Raw genomic sequence first — 19,849 nt, 5'->3', positions numbered from 1 at the left:
AAAATTCATGATTTTTTTTTTCCTACAGCTTTTGTTAAATAAAAACACGGAACCAATAAAGATCCTCAGTCGATCTATGAACGAAAAGGAATGTTACAGGCTTCAATGTGAACATGCAAGATTTGGTTCTACACTGGCAAATGCTCGTGACCTTAATCAAGACGGCTTTGATGGTAGATAAAACCCTTTTCTAATATCCACATCCACTGTTTTGACATTAAAAAAACTTTGATATTATGTTTCATGATTTTTTAAAACAACAATTGATCATTTGAATTACTATTTTCATTTTGGATGTTATTCTTATATAAACCCATGATGCAACGGATAATTTATTTCACTCTACCACACATCTTTGCACAAGGACCTGTGACACAATGGTTTACAGTACTTGGGAAAATCAATTGTAAAAGTGATAGTCTCCAAATTCCCGAATTTGACAGAAAGTATTCCCGAGTTCGATAAGATACACCTAAAGAAGGTCGGAGGTTACATCGACCGAAACGTTGTGAAAATGATACTCAAGATGAAAACAATAGTCCAATAAATCCAAATAATCTGTATAACCAATCCTCATCTCAAAAATTCATATCCGATATTATGTTTTGTCATTTTTTAAAATGATTATTTGGATTATTATTTTCATTTTTGATGTTATTCTCATATAGACCCGTGATGCAATGGATAAAAGTGTTGCTTAACAATCAGGTCTAAGAAATACTTTTTTGTAAATTGAAGGTTTGATCCTTATTAGAATCTATATAAGGAAAAATAGATTAAAGAACAACTAGATTAAAGAATAACTATGTGACTGCTGTTTAATGTAATGTTTTACTACTGTTTTATGTTAGTATATAAGGGAAATAACTCAAATTACTCCACAGTAAAATCAAGGGGAATAACTCTACCGTACAATTCTTTATTGAGTCATTAGATAATTAGGCTTCTCTTTGACTGTTTTAGTAGGTTTACTTATTAGGTGTGAAGAAATAAAAACTTCTTACTGGGAACCGTCTATGAACTCCATCACGCATAAAAAGATAACTCATCACACCTATATTGATTAGCTTGTAGAAAACTCTGGGTGATCTACTGTGACACTGATGTTTGACAGATGTTTTTTTTTTTGTTACATGGGAGTCACCACTTATCAAGGCCGGAAGCCATTCGGAGATAAGGGTTATTGCGTGTACAGTAATCAATGGGATAGTATCGTAGTAATCGTTAGTATTGGAGATTTGATAAAGTATCCTACTTAAGGGGGGGGCGATTCATCAGGAATTTGTTTATGTTGGACTTGAAGACATCCAAGTTGTAGTCAGGTGGGAAACAGGCATGCACTTCTAAGAAAGAAGCTTTGTTCATGGAATCTACGTTTTGATTTAGGCACAGATAAAGAGTGGGGAAAATTACTAACAGTGGTTTCAGCTAGACGGGTGTTTTTCGTGAAAGATTGGCGAAGGGGGACCAGAGATTGAAGCTCGGACGAGCACTTGCTATGGAAATAACAATAAAACAAAGACAGGCTCGCAACGTCTCTTCTGTGGGAGAGAGGTTGCAGGGAAGAGAAAAGGGCGTCCCTCACTAAGCCACAAAGTCTATTTTGTACTCTGTCAAGGCAGCAGTACTCCATCCTTGCACGTACTTGGCTTTTATACACTTATGCAAGGATTTTACACTTTTATACACTTATATACTTCTGCAAAGAAAAACCCAGAAGAATTGGAGAATTCTCAACCTAGTTGATTGAATCTATCTTTTGCATAAGGTTATACTAGCAGGAATCGTGTCCCACTGTTGCTCGAGGGAAATAGAAAATAATATTTTCAGTTTCAATCTATATATTAATACCATAGTACCTTTTAACATACGTACATATGTATATGTGTCGTGGTTTTCAGATTATAAATTATTTGATCGGGAGATCCTATTTATTAAAAAGGAGGATAGAAGGTGATAACTATGACAACAGAATATTCTTATTATTGTGTTGATTCTTGAGTATATGTCCGACAGACACAATTAATCAATCGAGAACCACATCAATCCAAATAAAACCATATAAGATATCAACGGATACACACTTGAGTCAAAACAATGAAAAGAATATGCTGTTGTCATAGTTGGTTGGTTGGTTGGTTGATTTTGTTTTACGGCATATCAACCCTTTTCAGGTTATTTAATGCCGAATCTGGTGATTTTGAAGAACGATTTTTTAATATAGTATATTTGTTTTTGAAGTCGTATTCTATTTAACCCATAGTTGGGACCCTAACAGGTGCTACCACTCCGGGTCAGAGTGGACCTTGGAGCAATGGCAATTAAAGGGTGGCTCCACACTCCCTAAGGCCTGCAAGCTGGGGCCTCACCATTGGATATAGTTAAAGGTCATATCCAGGACCCTGTTGTCGTAGTGATAACATACTACAAACATTAAATTAGTATATAGATACGCTAATTTAATATTCGTACTACGTTATCACCTTCTATTCTCTTTTAATAAATAGAATCTCCCAATCATCAAAGATGCAATGTAAAAAAAAAATCATACACCAACAAAGATGTATCATAAAAAAATGTTGCATTTCAACACTACCACATCCCCAAATCATATTTTACATAATGTGATATCGACTTAATATTCATTCGCTTTTAATTAAATTAAATGTTAGTTTAAGCTTAGGTTTTATGTGTTCGTCCTTTTATCCATATAAATAAAACAATGTGTGAGTGTGAAAATATTTAATCGATAAACTCTTAAACTACTGGTCACATGCCACTGTAATGAAGAGGAAACCATAACCATACACCAACGATGGTTTATAACGAGTAAAATCTTTGTTTGGATGGATGAATAATGAATACAGAAATATGTTGGGAAGTTGAAAAGCAAAATATTTGTTTCAACTTGTCAACATATTTCTATTACTTTTGCACATATGCAAATTCATTCATAGCTTGAAGTGGTTTAATCTTAAATCTGTCTTATCTATCTGTTGATAGCTCAAATGGTATGAAACATGGCTGCAGTGCGAAATGTTTTGGTTTCGATTCTAGCTGATGGCACCCAAGTCATTTTTTTAAAATATATTTAAGCATATCTTACGACCAGGCAAGGCCAGGCACCCTTTCCAGTATGATAATAAAAGGATAAAAATCCAATGATATGAATTAAAAATGTAAAAGGAAGACCAAAATGCTCAACTTTTTGCCCGTTTTTCAGATTTTTTGAGAGTGAAATAGCTAAAAATAATTCATAAGTATATATGCAAAGGGGAATAGCATATCTAAATTTATGTAAATTAGGAAAATACATGAGTTTGTGTACATAAAAACAATAAACAAGAAAAGTTGGCACATTATTCTTTTTCATTTACTCTCCCCTCTTTGTCTCTAGAGATGATAGATTTTCTTTTTAATTATTTATGTAGCACAATTTTCTATTTACGAGATTAAATAGCATAAATGCATAGTTTGAAACAAAAACATTAAATTATGTTTTATTTTCATTAAAGGATTTTCGTTTAATAAATTCTATTATCAAAATTCTCTAAATACATAAATAAATTTTTAAAAAATGCAAAAACAGCCATTTTGTGTTTTCTACTTAACTCATTCTCTTATTGTATTTTCTGCTAGTTTAAGTTAAATAAATCAAATAGGTTCGAGCGTTACTCATAACCAACTTATATATATGATGATATGGTAGAAAATAAAATAATTTGGTAAAAAAATCATAAAAAATTATGTTTTTACTCCTAATAGTGTTCAACTTTTCTTATCTTGATAAGTTTTGCTTTGTTAAAGATTTATTTGTTGACAACATGCAATGTGATGCCTCTGTTCAGTCTCAAGAGACTGGATACCATATTATTCTACTTCACTAATTCTGCCTCCTCAAAAAGATTTTTGTTGAAAACTTTCTTAAAATGTGGAAGTTACTGTTTAAGAGAATCAGCTGCTTCCTAGAATGTTTTCAGTGTTGCTTTTTACCTTCTTTCACAGCTCAGCATAATTATAATGATCGGTTCTGATCTGTTTCTCTCTCTCTAAATGCATTTTTTATCTTTGTAGATCTCATAATTATAACGATTGTACTATTGCTGGAAATCAACTCACATTGTGTCCAGTTTCAATCACAAAAGAGATTAAGACAAAAAAATAGGAAATAACTCTGATTCGCTTTTTGTTTTGTACAACAACATTTATTTGCTATTTGGTACTGCTGTGATGTTCTCTGTGTCTCTCACGAAATCTCAAACGTTATCTTGTCTCCCACAAGATCTCAAATGTTATTCATGTCTCTCTCGTAATTGTTCTCTTTCTCTTTTTTATAGTCCTTGTTTCCCCACCGGTGACGTTACTTTGCATGTATTTACATTCACACATCTGCGCTGTGTTACATGATCTGTTTTGGTCTGTTTCTCAGTCTCCGTCTCTCGCTAAATGCATTTTTTTTCTTTGTAGATCTTATTGTCGGTGCTCCTTATGAAGGAGATGGTGCCATCTACATCTTCCATGGATCCGCATCTGGCATTAACGTGAAACCATCACAGGTTTGTACTTTTTTCAACTCGCAATTTTACCTACCGCTGGTTCTGTTGAGGTGAAACATAGATGCAACTTCACTATAATAGCAAACTTTGACATTTTTAAAATCGAATTTCAAGGCAAACCAATATCTCTACCTACTTGTTATATTACAATCATGAATTTATCCAAAAATTACAAAAGATGATGAGATAGAAAAAAAGAATTATTAAAGAAAACATTTTTTGATGAAAATTAGCGAAAATAAAATGTTTTGTTAATTTTATTTTTATTTCGGACTATTAGTCTCATCTTTATTAGTTGTTGTTTTTTTTTTTTTATCTTTTTTTTGGTTATATATAAAAAGATCCCAAAAAAACAATAACTAATAAAGATGAGACTAATAGTCCAAAATAAAAATAAAATTAACATATAATGCTCATCTCAAAATAAATTCCAATCAAGGAATAATATATATATATACCAATCGGTACGGCCCGACTATTTAATAAATAAACGTGGATTTATAAGATCAAAGAATCCAACCTTGATTGCCCTTCGGGGCCCGTGGCGCAGTTGATAGAAACGTTGAATCTCTACGGTTCCAGATGAACATTGTCTGAAGATAACGGTTTCAATCCCACCCAAAGTGTGGCAGAGGTAATTGGTCAAAAATGTGGTGAGACGACAACAACTACGGATGGCAGTGATGGCTGAGAATGCAGTTAGGAGATTCGAAGTTCCTATCCGTCGCGGTTACCACCTGACGAAGGCCAGAGGAAGTTGGCCGAAACATTGTGAACCAATAAAAAGATCCCCAAAAAAAACAACAACTAATAAAGATGCAACTAATAGTCCGAAATAAAAATAAAATTAACATATAATGCTCATCTAAAAAAAAAAAATGAATTCCAATTAAGGAATAATATATATATATATAAAATGTTTTGTTAAAGAACACAGGAGAGTTCCAAGGGGACATAAATAGCATGTAACTCTTGCCAAGTTTTAAATAAATTATGTGTTAATAATCATAAATATGAGCTTGTTGCCTTGTTTTAAATCGATTTTGTTTTTCATCTTCCAAATTTTGCTATTATAGTGTAGTTGCAACAAAGCATATATATATATTTATATATTAGTAATGGGATGATTCTAATATTTTCCCCGATTCCGATACAATTACTGATTCTGATTCTTTATAACTCTCTAAATATTTAACTGCATTTTCCTTATGTACAAACGTTGCAGTTTAACAAGTTTTTTGAAGTTTTCATTTTCATTCTATCAACTACATTTGGCTTTGCCCAAGAATTTTATACCATCTTTGCAAATCATGGCAGGCAATTTTTGATGGGATTATAGTTTTAAATAATATAATCTATTTTCTTTAATATGGAATACAGTTCCATTTGGATATACCAGTTTTGACTTATTGGAGGCTAAAATTCATATTTGTGCCTTGTTTAGTGGCAGTTTGTACAGAAAATATATTTTGTTTTAAATTTTGGACTTAGAAGAGTGTTCTTTACAATACACAAAATTCACCTTTATTATTCCTGCGGGAGATTTTAGCATTGCATCTTCAAAACAATATCGTTTACTCGACTAGTGTCGGCTAGCTCTACAAAGTGAGTCTGATGGATAAAGCTGAGATCAAAATTAAATAAATCTGATTCCTTTGTAATTACATGTGCCGTTGCCCCACAAGCATCCCACATTTCTGATGGAGTCCTCTTTGAAATTTTTGTATCTACATTAGAAACTTTTATGATTAGATCGCCCACAATTAAAGCAAATAATGTTCATCTTTTTCTTAGGAGAAAAATTGTTCTTTGAAAAATTGTGGCTTTTATTTGGAGTAAAGGTATAATTTAATTTTGGTCTTTTTAAATGGCCATTTTTGAATTTCATGGTACTTATAGATTCTGTATTCTCTCTGATAATTTTCTCAGATTCCTCATAATTGCTAAGTGCTACCGTGAATTGACTAAAAGTTATGTTTTTCTTTCTGAGTTATCACAGTGGTAAACGACTAAAAATCACTTGGCAACCCTTTAAGGACCATGGAGATAAACAGACTGTCGCTAATCATTTCGACAGACATTTTTAATGAATTTGCTGTTGTTTTGCCCTTATAATATAATCTGTAATCATCTCCGTTTTCATAAATTAGTTCAGTATATAAAGAGATAATTTTGGGTTTTCCGTTTGATAAATAATGCTCTCTTAATATGTTCAATGCTTTGCAGCCATCGTCCAAGACTTCTCGTATAATCAGAGACAGATATCTGTCATCTAGGCATTAATTCCACAAAAACAGTTTTCAATAAATTCAAGATCATTTCGATTTTCAAGTTGTATCTTAATGACTAATTTTGGAATTCATAAATAATCCAAAATTTCACTTTCCACGATTTGAATTTAGATTTCGATCCATCAGAGTAAAGTCTTCCACCAGGTCCATAACCTTTTGAAGTGAAAGCCATGTTTAATTTCAGAAGAGTTTCTGATGAGTAGCTAATCTGTATAAGTCCTGGAGATGAAAAGAGTTGTTCGTAGGTAGCTAATCTGTATAAATTTTCAAGTTTAAAAGTTTGCAGACAAAATGTAAAGATCTTTTTTGTGTGGACATAAAAAATTATATGTGGGAATTCTAAAAGATCCAATATTTTTATGGAGTGATTCCAGTTTCTGATGGATTGCTAGCAGAACGTGGCTCTATTTGATTCGCCAGTTCCTATCGCAAATGTCTATAAGTAGAACCTTTCAACTTTCTTTAATCATACCCTCTAATTATATAAAAATTATTGCAACAATATGGATATTAGTGTTGGGACAATTAATCAGAATCGGGAATAAAAACATCGGAAGATTTTGATATATGGGAATCAGAACAATTATGTCTTTTTTTCCAGTGCCAAAAACGATTCTTTATTTTTTAATTTTATCAACTGAATTTTGCATTACTGTTCTATTTGTAAAACTATCATATATAGATTATCCCTCAACAAGTATATTTTTTGTTTGCAAAAATATATGCACATATTATATTGTTTTTTACAGAAATCAAAAAAAAAAAATCAAAACAAAAAAAAATAACTAAATATTTATCTATTTCAAAAGGATCAGAATTTGTAATTGTATTGGAATCAATAATTCAGAATAAAATTGGTAGTTGTATCAAAATTGTAGAAAATATGAGAATCATCCCATTTTTAATGGACACACATTGTATTTTAGTTTAATTCTTAATCATTTTTGTTTACTATTTTTCTTAATGTATTCTTCTCAACTTTTTCAGAGGATATCAGCGAATGACCTTTCCGATCCGTTTAAGGCCTTTGGCATATCTATTGGTACGGGGATGGATGTTGACAACAACGGCTATCCTGATGTTTTGGTTGGTGCCTATGAATCAAATTCAGTTGCTCTGCTTTATTCCCGACCAATCATCACACTCAAATCGAAAATCACTATTGATCCAATGATTATTGATCTCAATGGGAAAAGCAACTGTCCGTCTTCTATTGCAACACAGCACTGTATAAAATTCGACATTTGTCTTACGTATACAACAAAGTCAAGGTCAGTGCAATATGTCCCTATATTATATATTTATCAGCTGGCATACCTAGTATAACATACATACGATGGCATACTTAGTATGGCTTACCTAGTATAACATATATAAGATGGCATAATTAGTATAGGTCACCTACATTGGTATACGTAGTAAACACACCTAGTATGGCATACTTAGTAAACATACTTACTATGGCATACATGGTATGATTTACCTAGTATAATATACATAGTATGGCATACCTAGTATAGCATACATAGTATGGCATACCTAGTATGGTTACCCTAGACCAGCATACCTAGTGTAACCTAAAGCCATACTTATTCTGACATAGAAGTATGGTATACCTAGTATAGCTCACAGATTGGCATACCTAGTATGGTTCACTTAGATTGTCATACCTGGTATGGTTCACTTAGATTGGCATACCTAGTATGGTTCACTTAGATTGGCATACCTAGTATGGTTCACTTAGATTGGCATACCTGGTATGGTTCACTTAGATTGGCATACCTAGTATGGTTCACTTAAATTGGCATACCTAGTATGGTTCACTTAAATTGGCATGCCTATTATGGTTCACTTAGATTGGCATACCTAGTATGGTTCACTTAAATTGGCATACCTATTATGGTTCACTTAAAGTGGCATACCTAGTATGGTTCACTTAATTTGGCATACCTATTATGGTTCACTTAAATTGGCATACCTATTATGGTTCACTTAAATTGGCATACCTATTATGGTTCACTTAAATTGGCATACCTAGTATGGTTCACTTAAATTGGCATACCTATTATGGTTCACTTAAATTGGCATACCTATTATGGTTCACTTAAATTGGCATACCTAGTATGGTTCACTTAAATTGGCATACCTATTATGGTTCACTTAAATTGGCATACCTAGTATGGTTCACTTAAATTGGCATACCTAGTATGGTTCACTTAAATTGGCATACCTAGTATAGTTCACAGATTGGCATACCTAGTACGGTTCACTTAAATTGGCATACCTATTATGGTTCACTTAAATTGGCATACCTAGTATGGTTCACTTAAATTGGCATACCTAGTATGGTTCACTTAAATTGGCATACCTAGTATTGTTCACTTAAATTGGCATACCTAGTATGGTTCACTTAAATTGGCATACCTATTATGGTTCACTTAAATTGGCATACCTAGTATGGCTCAGCTAGATTAGCATATATAGTATTGCATGCATAGTAAAGCATATTTGCATGCGCAGTCAGCACCAACCCTATTTAGGGTTTAACCGGCTTCCTCCAAAGGAGGAAGTTTCATGGGAGTATGAAATTCACAAGCAATCCCCAGTCGCATGCATATCCCCGTGAGGGGAGATGACGACGTTAGGGTTTTGCAACTTTTTGCAGGGAGGTGTCGATGTCCTCCTACATACAGCACCTGGACTTCCCAAATTGGTCACCCATTTTAGTAATGATCAAGCTCAACGTTGCTTAACTTCGGTCATCTGATGGGAACGGGTGTGTCAACGTGATTATGCTGTATATAATATGATATCAGGTTACACTAAGTAAAGCATACTTAGTGTAACCTGATATACTGAGTCTGAAATACATCGTATGGCTAGTATGACTCAGGAAAAAATTAAAATGAAAACGCATTAAATTGTGGAAAAATTAATTTTTATCAGTATTATGAAAGAAAAAAAAACTGATGAAAATTCATTGGCAAAAGAGCTTCCAAGGTGTGTCATCATCATCATCATCATCATCATCATCATCATCACTTGAACCATGCATAGACCTGTACTTTGAAGACCAGCCATAAAAGTAAGAAATATTTCCTATACAGGCGTTTTTATGAAAGGCAACTTGAAAGTACAATCTTGCAATAAAGGGTTAAGATATTAGTCAAAAACAATATTTTGCTTCACCTATCCCGTTTGTGACCTATTTGCGTTAAAACAATATTTACTAGAAATTATGAACCTTTTAAGAACAGTGTTTGATGTTTTATTTGTTTCTTACAAAACACACTATCCCTTAAACCTTCCTCTAACCCTAAGTCCATGTGATAAAACACAAACTTCAATATAAATGAATAAAATCATTTGCAACAAATAAAAACTTGCTAATATTCATTAATATAACTTTATACACAAATTTCTTAAAACTAATACAAATTACATAATTTGCTTTAAAGCAAACGCACTAAATACAGTCATCAAAAACATTTTTTTAACCAATTTTTTCTACCTTTTTACATTAAACTATGTGTTGTGGTAGCATTACATGTTCAAACGAGTTATAAATTAATGAAGATAGATGCTGAGTTTATATATGTATAACCTGTAGAATTTATTAAAGATAAGTAGAAAACATTCATACATTTTTATACAAACAATATTTTTTAGTAGAAAACGTATAAAAGCATGTGTGCATGTGTGTTTTATTGATCTCTGGCGATCATGTGTGGATTCAGATTAATTGTTCAGTTTAATGTTGTTACCGAGGTAATTCATTGATTGCAGAGCTTGTTCATGATTTTTCAATGTTTAGCTTACCTCGCTCAGACTGGATTAGTACACAAAAATTTGTTTCATTCGAGAATCATGTTTGTGTGTGTGAACCAAACTTGGAACACATCGTTCATCACTGTTGCATGCAATGGGGAAAAGAGAGAGAGAGAGAGAGATGAAAAAGGAAAAGATATTGAAACTGAAGTTAGTGTCAACGCCTGTTTGTCAGAGGTATGATCAAAGTGTGGTATTGCTTATTCTCTTATTTCTACAAATTGTGTCAGTGTGTTCGCTGTGTGTGAAACTATTTGACAGACTAGATTTTAAACGATTGTATTTCTACATATGGATATTTATGCAGGTTTTAAGTTTGTGTAAATTTCGATTTCAAGAAAAGTAACCATGTTTGTGTTTTAACTGACTAAACAAAGATGGCTAATTTGGCCAGAATCGTTATTCATGCAAACTTAAAATGTTTGTAACTTGTATTAAAAATTGATGTTGCATGCAAATATCTCAAATTGCGTAGGTAAAGCTAAATGTTTTTTTTAATAATGTCACTAGTGTATTTAAAATTAATATTTGCAAAAAAATAAAATAATAATAATAATAATAAATAAAAACCAGCACACTTCATACAACAAATTAATAAGGTAACTTATTTCGCACATTTAATCAATGGAGATAACTCGCATATCAGATATAGGGAGATAACTACATATTAGATCAAGGGAGATAATTCACACATCAGCGAAAGGGGAGTAACTCGCATATTAGATCAAGGGAGATAATCTGGAGTCAACACAAAATATATATTTGATTATTAACTTTTATTTTTATTTTTACTAATCAGAGTAAACTATCATATTCATTTGGATAGGGTGCAGTCCACAACTCCATTTGTGTCACTGACTATTTGACCAAGATGGGCATGGAGATAGTTCCTCACCCTCCCTAAAGTCCTTGCTTAATCCCTAAGCTCAGGTAAAACCTTAAAGGTTGTCGTTATGAGACAATTGAGAAGATGAAAGGGACTGTGACGAAGGTCATTGACATGCTCACACAAGAGGAGTTCCATGGAGCTTTACAAAAGCTGTTGGAAAAGTACAGCAAGTGCATTGCAGCCAGAGGAGATTACTTCAAAGGGAACCAGATTTTCATGTGTGTACTATCAATAAAAGTATCCATATTATAAAAGTCTGGAAACTTATTGAAGACACCTTGTGTGTGTGTGTGTGTGTATATATATATATATATATATATATATATGTATATATGTATGTATGTGTATACACACACTGCATATCAAATTATTAACGAGTTTACATTTTTTAAAATATTTAAGGAACGAGTGAATAAAAATTCATGAAAATTTAAGAAAATGCATACAATACTATTCAGCTAGTCCAGTCAGAAAATAAAAGTATTTAAAGCAGTATTAGCAAAACTATGGCAGAAGATAGGAATATCTGTTGATTTCAGTGTGTCAAATTATTAACGAGGTGAAGAAAAAAACACAATATACCCATGACTTGTTTATTAAAATAATTTTCAAACATTAAATGAACTAGAAAAAATCCTTAAAGCACAATAACTACATAGCAATTTCTACGTTGACATAATTAGTTGGGAATATGCAATTCTTTTCTATGAATGACTTGTAAAAGAGGTTGGTCCACAGAATTAGTCAAATTTATGATTTCGTCAACAGTTATTCCTCGTGATACCTCTTGGAGAGCATCCCACAACTCATCTTTGCTCTTAAATTGGCGTCCACTTGCATAGAGGTGTCGCTTCATAATACTCCAAAGGTTCTCAATTGGATTCAAATCTGGTGAACTCACAGACCACTCCATCTTCTGTAGCCCAGAGAACCCCAGTTGTTGCAAATATTCTTTGCTTTTGTTTGCTGCATGCAAGGGGGCATTATCCTGCATAAAAAATAATGGTTCTTCTGAACGTCAACCTTTGCTTCTTCAGCCATGGTTCAAAGTGCCCCTTTCTATGTAAGCATTTGACGTCATTTTAATGCCTTTTGGGACTCTCCATGGGCCAACTAAAGTACCTCCGATAATCCCAGAACAAATCATTATCCCACCACCACTTTGTTTGCACCTTAAATGCTGATGATGATGTCGTCCATCTAGGACCCATCCCATCTGGGCTATCAAGAGTGACATGTACTTCATCCGTGAACAAAACTTTGGAAAAATCCGTTTTCATGGTGTCCTCTGCCCATTTCAATCGGTTTTGTATGTGATGTTGCTTTAATGGTGGCTTTGTCACAGGCTTAACAGACTTTGCCACTTCTTTCAGAAGGCGACATCGAGTACTTTTTGAGACATTTCCAATCCGGTTTGGTCAAAGACTTTTCGACTTGTCTGCCCAGGGTTCTTAACAACTTCACGTTTAATTTGGAGTAGAGGACAGTGTGAAACAACTCTAGATTTACCTTTATCAGTTCTTTTACATACCTTTGTAGGGTCCTTGATAAAGTTCTTCACAGTTTGATGGTGTTTTCCTATAATTTTCGATATTTCAAGGGTAGTTTTACCCTTTGCTAGCTGTTCTGTAATAGTAATCTTTTCAGAACTACTCAAACCACCTTTACGACCCAAACTGCCTCGTTAATAATTTGACACACTTCAAATACCGTGGATTCAACAATTACGATGGCAAGTACAAAAACAGTACAAAAATTTCACAGTATGCGCAGCTCAGCATTGCCAATGTTTCCGAAGCTTTTGATACAAAATTACCAGTAAGTTTTTGAAACTGGTAGAAAAATTTTATCTCGTTAATAATTTGACACGCAGTGTATATATATATGTATATATACATGCATGTTTATATATATGTTAAAATGTATATGAAATAGAGAAATGAAACAAAGTTGTATTCATCAACGTTTCGTCTTTATTACGAGACTTCCTCTGGATGAATGAAATTAAGAAAACAAAACATCAGTACAAATATTTGAAAACATATTTTTGATGTAATGAAATGTATGACCCTGTTCCATTTCAGACACAGAGAAAGTTGTTGGGAATTCAAAGGGGTGGGGCATAGCGTCATGAGAGAGAGTATGATTTTTTTTATAACATCATATAGCTGCTAATATATTTAAAAAGATATGATGTAATTCATATACTTTTTGGAACAAATGTGTCTGTTTTGATTTAAATATGGATGTTCAACTGAAATGAAATGAGTGTATTTTTTTTATGTAATTTAATGACTGATTATATGTATTAATTATTATAGGAAGTGTTTTCTATTGTGTCAGAGTTAACCTGTGTCTAAAATTAAATCGTTCTTTAGATAGAAGTTTACTTATTAATAGCGATACATTATAGAAACCTCCACTTTGTTTAATTGTGCATGAATTTTTCGATTAGAGCTAATTCAAGAAGTCTCCCTCGTGGTTTATTTGAAATAAATTTAATTTTGCTTGTTTGAAGTCAAAAGTATGCTGCAATGAATGAGAGAATAATGCATTCAGAGAATTGCTATTTCTTATATCTCTTTTATGTTCATTGAGTCTTTTCTCTCATCTACGTTGGGTTTCACCAACATATATATGATAGCAGTTTTGGAAAAGAACATTAAAAACAACAAAACATCTCCAAAACAAAGCAATTTCCAATGCATATACACTGTTCCTTGCCAAAACTGCCATCATATATATGTAGATGAGAGAAAATGCTTAATGAACATAAAAGAGATATAAGAAATAGCAATTCTCTGAATGCATTATTCTCTTATTCATTGCAGTATAATCATACTTTTTTCAAACAAACAAAAATAGTTAAATTTATTTCAAATAAATCGTGATTGAGACTTCTTGTATCAGCGCTTATCAAAAATTCAAGCACAATTAAACAGCATAGAAGTTTTTATAATGTTATTACCATTAATAAGTAAACTTCTATTAAAAGAACATAATTTAATTTTAGACAAGGGTTAACACTCTCACAGGATAGAAAACACTTTCTTGTAGTTTATTAGAGCATCTACCATTAAAATACTTGTAAAACAGGCAGAGAGATGCAACATTTTGTCGATTGGACAGAGGTTAAAGTAAGGTTGACAGTTCAGGACCTATTAGGTTGGTGACTTTCTTTGGAACCCTGTCCAGGAATCAGAGACTAGTAGCACCAGCCCAAATGTGGCAACAATACTCCATACATGGGTGAATGGTGGCCTTGTAGAGGTACAAGATACTTTAAGTAACTTTATAGCACGGAAGAGAGAGCCCACCTTCCTTGCAGCAGCTGCGGCAATGCTCTTGATGTATCTGTTCCAACTCATGTTTCCTGTGAATCTTAAGCCGAGGAGTTTGAACTAAGTACTTACAGGTAATGCATCATTAGCCATAGTTATTGTTGGTTGAGAAGGTTTCTTATAATTATTAAAGGAAACAAGCTTAGTCCTAGCAGCATTGAATGTGACCATCCATTTTTGACTCCGTTCCACTACAGACTAGAGGTCTTCCTCTAGGGTTTCCACCATTGCCTTGGATATGTGTTCATTCGTTTCTCCCTCATGCCTGTTATAGAGCATGGTGTCGTCAGCAAATATGCCCATCTCAGAGACAATTTTATTAGGAAGGTCATTTATTAATATTAGGGATAATAAAGGTCCAAAGATCGACTCCTGAGGTACACCCACATTTATATCAAATTGAGGATAACCTGGATTCTTCTCTTATTTAAGAAGGATTTAATTTTGTTAAATATTCATCCAGTAATATCATAGGATCTGATTTTCATGAGAAAACCATTGTGGTATACCCTGTCAAAAGCCTTAGATATATCTAGGGCTACTGCCCTTTTTTCCCCTGCTTTATCCGGTGCATGGCATATACATTCAGAGATTACAGTTAGGATATCTGCTGTAGAACAGGCTTGCTATAATCCATACTGTTGGTCGAACAGAAGTTTAGCAACTCTAAGGTGGTGGACTAGAGCTTGATTAATTATGGACTCAAATATTTTTGTGAAAAGAGAGAGGAGACTAATAGGATGATAATTTAATGAGTCAGTTCTTCCATCAGAATTCTTGTAAACTGGTACCACAGAAGCAATTTTCCAGCAGTCAGGGAAGCAAGATTCGTTAAAGTATTTGTTATAAAGTTTGGAGAAAACTAGAGAAACCTCAGCGGAGCATTTTTTTAATAGTACTGCCAGCATGAGATCAGGTTCACATGTTTTTGAGATGTCTATGTTTTTTATGATATCATGTACTTGAGAAGGGGTGATTTTCAGGTCATCTAGTGTGATATCTATCTGCAAAGGAAAATCAGGGAGGGAGTGGTTTGCTGGGTTCCAAGTAGAGTTTGAGGCCAACTGACGGGCAAGCATGTTAGCTTTCTCGGTTGCCGTGCAAACAACCTCGTGATTGTTGGATAGTGGGAGAATTGTTGATTTCCCATTATTAACTACACTGTTGTAGATTTTCCAGAAATCACAAGTTCCTAATTTCTGTGCTTCGATCAATTTTCTGGTGGTTTCGGTGTATTACTCTTAGCTGTTTCTATTTCTTTCTTACAATTATTTCTAACTTCTATAAACTTTTGTCTGTTTGTACTTGACTTATGCCAGATAAATCTGAAGTATGCATGCTGCCTTTGAGCAATGGCAGCTGCATAAGTAGAAGTAAATCTGCAGTATGCATGCTGCCTTTGAGCAATGGCAGCTGCATAAGTAGAAGTAAAGCATTGGGGAGTGTTGAGTGTACATATTTAGATTCCCAAACCAATATTGTGTTTACATTTTGAGAGTGTTCCATCCATGCAAGGAAAGAGCAATATGTGTTTGTTTACATTTTATGGTAGTTCCGTCTGTGCAAAGAAAGAGTTAGCAATGTGTGCTAAAATGCCAATAATTCTCAAACCTTTTGTTTGAGCTAACAATAGTAAATTTTTAAATATGATATTTTATTTTGTCCAGATTTTGCATATATTATTATAATGGTGATTCCAAAAGTAAACAAAATAAAGTATTTGGGTGCCATCAGCTAGAATCAAAACTGAAAGTAAAACTTTACCAACGTGACACGCATATGAACTGATAAAAAAATAAAAATAAACTAAGAGGAGTGTACAAAATGTATAACGTTTTTTTTTTAAATTTTGACTCATGTTTGAATCCTTAAAAACCATTTTAGCTGCTGAAGACCCATAAAAGAATGGTCGATAAAAAATCTAATCATTTGAGGCCCCTGCAACTTTTAGTTTCAGAAGAGATAGTTTCAAAATATGGAGATGGACGGGCAGACTGTAGCCTTTTATATATTAGAGATTATATATATGTGTATAAGAAATAATGGTCAGAAACTGAGAACAACCACAAAAGTTTTTTTCTATCATAAAAATTTAATTTGGTTCGTTTTTCTCATTGCATTTTTAATATTATCTTTTTTATTTTTAGCTTACCAAATTCTAAAATTAATATCAAATATACAGCTATATCAGAAAAATTTGATCCCAAAGTGTTGATTGTTCGTGCCTTGTTTTACAAACCCACACCTGCTACCAACTACGAGACGACTGGTACCATATTGCTCTCACGTAAAGATGAAGAGAACTGTGCGACAGTCTTTGCATATCTACGTGTAAGTTGTGCGACACATTTTATATCTTTTTCTTATTTGAAATCATTTACCCTTTTTTATGCACATCAATAACTTTTATTTACATTCTAAGTAATACATCTGGGTCTTCTTCAACTGACATATTACCTTTCCTCAGGCTTCTCTTGAGCTTAGCATGATTGATTATTTCCCTTTCTGAACAATTGGAAATGTTAGGCTTGTGATCAGATGCTCATCTCAAAAACTGCTTACATTAACCACAACAAAAAAAATGTTGTGGGCAAAGAAAGGAGAAAAAAAGAGGCAGAAGTGAAACCAGTTCCAACACTCAACCTATGTCAGCCACATAAAAAAATACTCAAGCTAACATCGAAACCAAAACCTAAAAATAGTGAATCAAGTACGATAACCATTAAACCAGCTTGCCAAGATCTTTAGAAAGTGTTTTCAAACCTTGTGAAACAGTTGACAAACAGATAAAAATCCGATGACACCCACGTACCAATTTTTCAATTTTTACCCCTTAACAAGCCTTTTTTTTTCCGGATGAAAACTGATTAAAAAGTTTTCCACATTTCTGAATACCCTATAGACCAAATTTCAAGTCTGTGGATCAAAACTTCATTGAGAATTTAGGTTGAGAAGTGTTCTCTCACACACACACACACCCACCCATGTACACACACACATTTTCACTTTTATAGATACATAGATATCATAACACTAGTGCATTTTAAATATATATAGTTCCTCTCATTTTGTTTTTTTTCCAACTTTTTAATAATAAAAAATTCACTTGAGATGCAGTTCTTGATGAGTGTGGGCAAAACATTTTAGCTGACTTTTTCTTCCTCTTCCTTAAAGCTTTAAATCATGAATATCAATAAAAAAAAAAAAGAAAACGTCTTCCTTTCCTTATTACAATATTAAAAATTTGTATCAAGTAAAAAAATAATTTTATTGATTTATAAGTTAACGAGCAGGAGTGTTTCTTGGATTTAAATGTGATTAGATTCTAGGACATCCCACCACATTGTGTGTGTGTGTGTGTAATATATATATATATATATATATATATATATATATATATATATATATATATATATATATACTAGATGTACCCAGCGTGCCCCAGTATTAAACGTAAACAGGTTGTTTGAGACAATTTTGACACTTTTTGGAAAGGAAAGAAAAAATGTCATAATTTGGCCAAAATTATTCACAAAATTCAAAGACTATTTCTAGAGGATCTTCCAAATTTAGAAGAAGCTGACTTGAGCTTCCTTCACAGTCTCTTGGCAGAAACAGGATTTGAACTTAAATATTTCATCAGATAAACCCGTAAACTGATTTTAGAAATTGATTCTTTCACAATCCATCAAGTTTATGAACATTACTAGTTTTAACTTGATTTTGCAATTTAATTTGTTAAAAAAAATAATTTTGTTATTCTTGTATTTGCAGGATTCTTTCCGAGACAAGTTAAATCCCATTAAATTCCAGTTCAGCTACGAATTAATGGTGCCCAAACCAGTTCGCACACAAAATCCCCCGGATATCAATTCCTATCCAATCCTTGACCTGATCAACTCTGACAAAACAACCGAAGAAAGACAAGTAAGTCTGCAATTGTTTTGTATACTTTCACACTTGAAAATGGTGCAATACTTTCACGTGCAAATTGTGGAACTGGCATGACTTGTTCAAATGTTGGTCATATGAGTGTAAGCACTTTCACTAATACCTTCAGGACAAGGTATGAAATCACCTCCATCCCCTTACCTAGTTATATGTCAAATAGTATGGTACACTCAGTATTTATGTTTTGGTAAGTCAACTCCTCTTATCCAAGTTTTCCGGGAAAGTTCAGAGCCTGTCAAGAGAACTTTTAATGAAACTCTTCTGGTACTGAAAGAAGATTTCCCAGCAGGCTCTGAACTTCCCTGGAAAGAGTGTCAAAATATGGGACAACCTGCACATGTAGGGGTATGTGCACATCTTTGCAACACTGACATGCCAACCATCGCGCACAACCTTGCGAATTGTCCTCTGAGCGAGGTGTGTTCCGGTGTAGATCTGAGAAATGTCTCAAATACTGCTCGATAATGGATCTCAAGATGGAGCAATGATGATGATTATTATTATTATTATTATTATTATTATTATTATCATCGTCATTGTCTAAACTATAGTGTGGGGAATAGTTTCAATTTCTGACGTGTTGCCAATCATATTTGGGGGGGGGCAGAAACAGTTGATTTTCCAAAAGTAATTGCCTCCTATTTTTTATTCTGCTCAAATGGATCGGAAGGGATTGCAAATTGCAATGTTATGATGACTGAACTTATGCATTCATGCCCTGTCAGTTTCATCTCTCTGTTACAGATATTGATAGTGTTAGACTAATAAAACAATCAGAAACAGAGAAACGCTATGATGATAATGAATATCCAAAACTGTAGTGTGGAGGATAGTTTCAATTCCTGACGTGTTGCTCATCATTTTTTTTTTTTTGACATGTACTAGGGGCATTCCAAAATACTTTGGATTCTCAATTTTTGGATTTAACCTCTTAATCTTAACTTCAAAATAGAAATTTCCTTCCTACGTAATCTGACACATCCCACATACAAT

The 19,849-nt window shown here is 33.2% G+C and overlaps 1 protein-coding gene and 1 pseudogene across 1 annotated transcript in view; one reads left to right on the top strand and one right to left on the bottom strand.

The window, feature by feature from the left end:
* The window catches only part of LOC145291142 (integrin alpha-6-like), a 337,376-nt gene that overhangs the window by 282,124 nt on the left and 35,403 nt on the right, over nucleotides 1-19,849 (top strand). Inside the window, exons 9-13 of the mRNA XM_080136659.1 lie at nucleotides 29-173; nucleotides 4,468-4,556; nucleotides 7,835-8,118; nucleotides 17,053-17,236; nucleotides 18,680-18,832. Coding sequence (XP_079992785.1) covers nucleotides 29-173; nucleotides 4,468-4,556; nucleotides 7,835-8,118; nucleotides 17,053-17,236; nucleotides 18,680-18,832 — 855 coding nt within the window. The remainder of the gene's footprint in view (nucleotides 1-28; nucleotides 174-4,467; nucleotides 4,557-7,834; nucleotides 8,119-17,052; nucleotides 17,237-18,679; nucleotides 18,833-19,849) is intronic.
* On the bottom strand, nucleotides 9,532-9,650 carry LOC145291676 (5S ribosomal RNA; annotated as a pseudogene).

Source organism: Euprymna scolopes, chromosome 12 (genome assembly GCF_053919585.1).
Source record: "Euprymna scolopes isolate OS-2025 chromosome 12, ASM5391958v1, whole genome shotgun sequence".
Classification (NCBI taxonomy): Eukaryota; Metazoa; Mollusca; class Cephalopoda; order Sepiida; family Sepiolidae; genus Euprymna; species Euprymna scolopes.
The sequence above is the reverse complement of the archived record's forward strand: the minus strand, read 5'-3'. Positions and strand labels throughout refer to the sequence as shown.